At 51.3% G+C, this 7,826-nt stretch overlaps 1 protein-coding gene across 1 annotated transcript in view; it reads left to right on the forward strand.

Moving 5' to 3' along the window:
* Nucleotides 1–1,276: 1,276 nt before the first annotated feature.
* C1RL (complement C1r subcomponent like) overlaps nt 1,277–7,826 on the forward strand; it is an 11,794-nt gene continuing 5,244 nt past the window's right edge. The window contains exons 1-3 of the mRNA XM_017517042.1: nt 1,277–1,434; nt 3,311–3,539; nt 6,641–6,887. Of these exons, the coding sequence (XP_017372531.1) occupies nt 1,364–1,434; nt 3,311–3,539; nt 6,641–6,887 (547 nt within the window). The 5' untranslated portion in view covers nt 1,277–1,363. The remainder of the gene's footprint in view (nt 1,435–3,310; nt 3,540–6,640; nt 6,888–7,826) is intronic.

Here is a 7,826-nt window from a genome sequence, read left to right on the forward strand (position 1 = left end):
GGGAGACAATCCGCAGGTGTGGTTGGGGTTGGGCTGTGGCAGGCAAGGTAGGCTTGATCTCAAGGCTGTACCTGAGGAATTGCATCCAACCTGGCCATCACTGTCTTATCATCTCCTCATTAGCCATGGACTATGGCTCTACTGAATCTCTCTAGTCTAGAAAAACCAAAGATCCAGAACATACCCTGTTTAAGTCTGTAAGTTGCTGCAATTGTGAGGAGCCAGATTACTACATGCAAAATGGAGGAAGCAATACATTCTTCTCTGAAAGGGGGGTGTGTGTGTGTGTGTGTGTGTGTGTGTGTGTGTACAACATAAGGCCTTCCACACACCTGCCTCCTCTGAGGACAGGACCACCCACCTCCACAAGGGCTTCCTGGCCTCCCACCCAGCCGTGGGTGAGTGCCCTTCCTGGGGGAGCAGTGAGAGCAAACATGGCCTCTAGTATTTGCCTAAAGAAGATGGCTTGAGTGACGGCTCAAGTGATGACTTGGACTGGGGACTGAGGGACACCTGGGCTCGACCCCAGCCCTGACCTTGCTGGACGAGCAGCCTCCAGAGGTTGGGGGTAGGATTCAAAAGATCACCTAAGGGCAGGTCCCCCACCCATGCCTGGTGGGGAGGGAGAGGAGGAGAAATCTTCAATTCCGCAGGAGAGAGGCTGCTCAGGTAATGTCAGTGAATGGAAAGGTCGAAGAGGGAGAGACATGACTGACTGAAGGCAGCAGCCATAACTCACAAGGAGCCATCCTACACACATGGCAAAAATTAACGTGAAATAGTGCAAGGGTTGAGCTGGGCGTGGTGGCACGTGCCTGTAGTCCCAGCTACTCGGGAGGCTGAGGTGGGAGGATCACTGGAGCCCAGGAGTTCTGGGCTGTCGTGCGCTATGCCGACTGGGTGTCTGCACTAAGTTCGGCATCAATATGGTGACCTCCCGGGAGCGGGGACCACCAGGTTGCCTAAGGAGGGGTGAACCGGCCCAGGTCGGAAACAGAGCAGGTCAAAACTCCCGTGGGATCGCGCCTGTGAACAGCCACTGCACTCCAGCCTGAGCAACAGAGCGAAACCCTGTCTCTTTAAAATAAAATTAAAAAAAAAAAAAAAAAAGAGTTGCATCGGTGCCCTCCCACCCTGACCTCTGAGGGCCAGCCAGGGTTTTGGACGTTTTTCCCCTAAGCTGCGGAGGGCCCGCTGTTCCTGGGTCCGACGGCAGGTGGCGCTGAGCCCGGAGAATTAGAGAAGGGGAACCGTGGGGTTGCCTAACGCGCTTCCAGGAACTCCCTCCTCCCCCACGGGGCCTTCGCCTGTCGCTCCGTAACCCGGGCCGGTTCTCTCGCAGGTCCCTGACGTGCAGTGCCGGATGCCTGCACCCAGAGTGCGGGGGGACTGTCGCTGCAGAAGCCCTCACTCCGCAGGCTGTGCAGGCGCAATGTGAGTGTGGCCCCGGCAGAGGAGGGGGACGAGGAGGGGAGGGGAGGGAAGGAGGGTGTGTGGGCGCAAGCTCTCCTCCCCCCGCCCTGCCACACATGCACACGTACATACACCAGACATACGCACATCCCACACATACACGCGCCACACACACACACATATATACACACACACCACACATACCCCCACACCACATAAACACACATACACATCACACACACCACATACACAAACACACATACACACCACACACACTCCACACATACACCACACATACACATACACACCACACATACTCCCCACACCACATAAACACACATATACATCACACACACCACATACACAAACACACATACACACCACACACACACTCCACACATACACCACACATACACATACACACCACACATACCCCCCACACCACATAAACACACATACACATCACACACACCACATACACAAACACACATAACACCACACACACACTCCACACATACACCACACATACACATACACACCACACATACCCCGCACACCACATAAACACACACACATACACACCACACATACACACACATACACACCACACACTCCACACATACACCACACATACACATACATACACACCACACATACCCCCCACACCACATAAACACACATACACACCACACACACTCACACCACACATACACAAACACACATACACACCACACACACCACACATGCACACTGCACACACATTCCACACATACACACACATACACACCACACATACCCCACACACATACCTCACATACACACACCACACACACACACCCCACAAATACACCACACATACACAAACACCACACATACATGCATATATACAAACACCACACATAAACACCACACATACACACATGTATACATACCACACATACCCCCACAGACACACATACACCACACGTACATGCACCACACATACGTATACATATACACACCACACATACCCTACACATACCACAGACACACACACACCCCACACATACACACACACCACACATACACAAACACCACACATACCCCCCACACACACCACACATACCCACACACACATATATATACAAACACCACACATACCCCACACACACACCACACATAAACACACACACATATATATACAAACACCACACATACCCCACACACACACCACACATAAACACACACACATACACACCACACACACCACACATACACCACACACACACACACACACATATATATACAAACACTACACATACCCCCCACACACACCACACATAAACACACACACATACATACCACACGTACACAAACACCACACATACACTTACGCATACCATACATACCCCCCACACACATAAACACACACGCGCGCACACACACGCTCACACACACGCACACACACACACGCATACCACACATACACACACACCACCAGCAGCACAGCAGATATTCCATGGGGAAACTGGAGTTTGCCTGTGGACTCTAGCACCTTCCCTGGGGTGGGGATGGTCGGGGCATATTTGCGGGGGACCCTCTCTCGCCCCGCCGTTGCTCCCCCGGATCGCGGGTGGGGTGAGTCTGCAGAAGCAGAAGGCAGCCCCTCCTTTAGATGAGGCTCTCCTGGGAGATGAGCGAAGGGGACGTCTTCGGAGGACGGAAACCCACAGTCCTGGAGCTCGGGCTGCACGGGAGGCCGTAGGGACCGGGGTGGGAAGGGGAACGAGGGCGGAGGCGAGGGGCCCGGGCCTCCCTTCCTTCCTCGCCCTCGGCCCTGGCGCGCACCGGCTCCTCCCACCCCCGCAGGCTTCCGGCCGCACCTGCGCGGCCCCACCTTGCCCTCCCCCACTCCCAGGTGGTGGCTGCTCCTCTGGGGAGTCCTCCAGGCTTGCCCCACCCGGGGCTCCGACCTCTTGGCCCAGCAGCTACCCCAGCAGCTGACTTCTCCTGGGTACCCAGAGCCGTATCACAAAGGCCAAGAGAGCACCACGGACATCCAGGCTCCAGAGGGCTTTGCTGTGAGGCTCGTCTTCCAGGACTTCGACCTGGAGCCGTCCCAGGACTGTGCAGGGGACTCTGTCACAGTGAGCTGGGGATGGGGGGTCCCGCCAGGACTGTGACCAGGGAGACTCCTGGGGGTGTGGGAAGTGGCGGTGCCCTGAATCACCCATCTGGAGGAGGGATGAATTTTCCATTTAGGGGCAGTGGGGCTCGGCTTACCCAGGGAGCAATGGTGGGCCCCAGGACACAGCCTCCCACCAGCGCCTCCAGGACCATCTGGGCCCCACAGAGCAAAGCGGGCAGCAGGCAGGCCCTGCATTAGGAAGACTCATGAAGGGACACACAAATCTTGCAAATCTATGGAGCCAGGGCAAGGACTCTCACATGCATTGTTAAAAATGTGTCATCATGGTGGGGCGCGGTGGCTCACACCTGTAATCCCAGCACTTTGGGAGGCCAAGGTGGGCAGGTTATGAGGTCAGGAGTTCGAGACCAGCCTAACTAACATGGAGAAACCCCGTCTCTACTAAAAATACAAAATTAGCCGAGTGTGGTGGGGCACGCCTGTAATCCCAGCTACTCCGGAGACTGAGGCAGGAGAATCACTTGAATGCAGGAGGTGGAGGTCATGGAGAGCCGAGATCAGGCCATTGCACTCCAGCCTGGGCAAAAAGAGTGAAACAACGCCTCAAAAAAAAAAAAAAAAAAAAAATCATGTATTTGTTGAGTGCCTGCTCTGTCATGTGAGAAAGCTGGGCACAAATAATAACAAAAGATGAAATCACCATTCACACTTACCTTAGAAGAGCTATCACAAACCTTCTAAGGCCAAAGCCTTATTCAGAATAAGGACATTTTAAAAACAGCACTTGATGTAGTGATGCAGGCCCGTAGTCCCAGCTGCTCAGGAGACAGAGGGCTGGAGCCCAGGAGTTCAAGGCCAGCCTAAGGAACATAGCAAGACCCCATCTCAAAAATAAGTAAATAAGTAATAAATAAAAATAAAAAGACCACATCATCTTTTGATTTAAATTTTATTTATAACAAAATGACATGCACATAATTTTTTGAACTTTATTTTTAAATTTTTAATTATTATGGGTGCGTAATAGTTGTAACACTTTTTTTTAATTAAAGTTTTCTAAGGCTGGGCACAGTAGATCATGTCTGTATTCCCAGCACTTTGGGAGTCTGAGGCGAAAGGATCATTTGAGACTGGCATGGACAACATAGCAAGACCCCATCTCTACAAAAAAATTTAAAAATTAGCCGAGTGTGGTGGCACTCACCTGTGGTCCCTGCTATAAGGGACACTGAAGTGAGAGGATCACTTGAGCCTGGGAGGTAGAGGCTACAATGAGCTCTAATTATGACACTATACTCCAGCCTGGGTGACAGAGTGAGACCCTGACTCAAAAAAAAAAAAAAAAGATTTTTAGGCCGGGTGCAGTGGCTCAAGCCTGTAATCCCAGCACTTTGGGAGGCCGAGGCGAGTGGATCACAAGGTCAAGAGATCGAGACCATCCTGGTCAACATGGTGAGACCCCGTCTCTACTAAAAATACAAAAAATTTGCTGGGCATGGTGATGCGCGCCTGTAGTCCCAGCTACTCGGGAGGCTGAGGCAGGAGAATTGCCTGAACCCAGGAGGCAGAGGTTGCGGTGAGCTGAGATCACGCCATTGCACTCCAGTCTGGGTGACAAGAGCAAAACTCCGTCTGAAAAAAAAAAAAAAAGTTTTTAAAAAGGCTTATGAATAGCAACAGTCTCCAAGCTGCTCCTCCACACCCCTGAGTGCTGCTTCTCAGGAGCAGTCTTTTTCCAGTTCATGTAGCTGTTTCTTCTGCTCTTCAGCCTCATATGTGTAAGTAACATGCTTATTTATCTTTCATTTTTACATGTTTTCTATTAACATCCAACTACGGTATAGAAGATAAGGACTAGCTTTATCTGTCTTCAGTCTTCACCACCCACATGTCCCTTCTCCATTCTGCCAGTTTACCTACATCATTTTTAGTTAAATCTTTATTAATTATTTACATTATTATAACTGTAAAATGTTCACATCTGAGCACATGGCATATGATAATTATATTTTCTTTCTTCTCCAACTTTTGGGTTTCCCAGGAGTCAATAATTACATGGAGTTTTTTTTTGGGGGGTAGTGTTTGCTTTTGTTTTGCTTTTTAGTTTGCTGAGCCAGGCATTTGGGGTGATTGAGAAATTTTCTTCATCGCAACTTTTACCCAGTTTCTGTGATCATAATGACATGGTCTGGATGAAGTCTTGAAAGAATTTGGAATTTGTGGAGAATGAGGGAATGGAGAGCTAGCAAAAACCCAGGATATGTGAATCAGCGTGAAAGCCAGAAATAAAACGAGCCAAGCAGTGAGCGATGTGCCTGGAGCAGAGATAAAGCAGGAAGCGTGGCCCAGGAACTCCCTCCAAGCCTCCCCTTTTTGACCTGAGGAACCCACAGGAAGGGATTTGAGCAGAGGTGAGACAGTCAAAGGGGCATTGAAAGAGACAAGCTGCCTAAGAGCTTACCAGCGTAAGAACATCATCCAGCGTACCTGGACTGTGGACACCTGTGTCCTTAGGTTTTCATGCATTTGAGGGCTTCGTTTACAAAGTCCATGGGATAAGAGGAGGGGCACCCCAAAAGAAGGAAAGCAGGAAAAGACAGGAACCTCAGAGCCTCCGTCTCTGCAGAGGATCTTACTGCTTCACAGATGTTGGCCACAGAAAGTTATTCGAAGAAGCGGAAGGTGATGGAGCGGGGCTTGGGGATGGAGGAGAGGCTGGATGGGCGGGGCTTATGCCTGTGTTCATTGAGTCAAAGCTCTGAGCGCCAGGAACCCAGTGGTGAGAAAGACAGAAGCAGTCCTTGCCTTCTTACAATTTATAATCCAGAGACTCTTATGGGAACCCTGGGGTTCCCAAGGAACTTCTTAAAAGAAGGAAAATATAGTCGGTTTTAGAAGTAATTATGGTAGGCTAAAGAAACATTGTAGTATGTGATTATGTCTGGAAGAAACTCAGGAGTCAATAATGGAACCAGAAGCTAGTTGAGGAAGCCTCTGTGAGGTGCCTTATGAGCCCCAGAGGGGCACGTGCCCCTGTGGCACCAGCAGCGCAGATTCACACCACACCTGTCTGCAGCCTCGCCCCCCTCCCCCTTTCAGATCTCAGCCAGCGGGTCGGATCCAAGCCAGTTCTGTGGTCAGCAGGGCTCACCTCTGGGCAGGCCCCCTGGTCAGAGGGAGTTTGTATCCTCAGGGAGGAGTTTGCGGCTGACCTTCCGCACACAGCCTTCCGCAGAGAACCAGACTGCCCACCTCCACAAGGGCTTCCTGGCCCTCTACCAAGCTGTGGGTGAGTGTCTCTCCTGGGGGTGCAGGGACGGAGCCTCTGTCGCCAGCCATGACCCTGGTATCTTCAAGCCTTAAGTGGAAACTTGAGTGACAGCTGAGGCTGGGGACTTAGGGACACCTGGGCTGGACCCCAGCCCTGCCCCTGCTGGTGAGCAACCCTATTAAGAGACAGCCGTGTCGGGCACGGTGGCACGTGCCTGTAGTCCCAGCTACTCGGGAGGCTGAGGCTGGAGGATCTCTTGAGCCCAGGAGTTCTGGGCTGTAGTGTGCTATGCCGATCGGGTGTCCGCACCAAGTTCGGCATCAATATGGTGACCTCCCGGGAGCGGGAACCACCAGGTTGCCTAAGGAGGAGTGAACCGGCCCAGGTCGGAAACAGAGCAGGTCAAAACTCCCGTGCTGATCAGTAGTGGGATGGCACCTGTGAATAGCTACTGGGCAACATAGTGAGACCCCGTCTCTAAAAAAAAAAAAAAGAGAGAGAGACAGGCATTGCTCAGCGCCGGCAATTATTTCCACACAGATAGACAGGCCCAGTGTTTGCAGATCATCTCATTTTAAAGAGATGCCAAAAATCCAGATTTTAAAGTGATTATAAATTTTCAAATGATGACTCAGATTTGTTTTTGAAAGATGAATACTGACTGGATGCAGTGGTTCATGCCTGTAATCCCAGCACTCTGGGAGGCCAAGGCTAGAAGATCACTTGAGGCCAGTAGTTGGAGACCAGCATGGGCAACATAGTGAGACCCTGTTTCCACAAAATTTGCCAGGTGTGGTAGTGCACGCCTGTAGTCCCAGCTACTAGGGGAGCTGAGGGGAAGGATTGCTTGAGCCAGGGAGTTTGAGGCTGCAGTCAGCCATAGTCATGCCACTGCACTCCAGCCTGGGTGACAAAGTGAGACAAGAAGAAAGAAAGAGAGGAAAGAGAGAGGAAGGGAGGGAAAGAGGGAGGAAAGGAAGGGAAGGGAAGGGAGGAAGGGAGGGAGGAAGGGAG

The sequence above is a fragment of the Cebus imitator genome, unplaced genomic scaffold (assembly GCF_001604975.1).
Source record: "Cebus imitator isolate Cc_AM_T3 unplaced genomic scaffold, Cebus_imitator-1.0 Scaffold614, whole genome shotgun sequence".
NCBI classification, from domain to species: Eukaryota; Metazoa; Chordata; class Mammalia; order Primates; family Cebidae; genus Cebus; species Cebus imitator.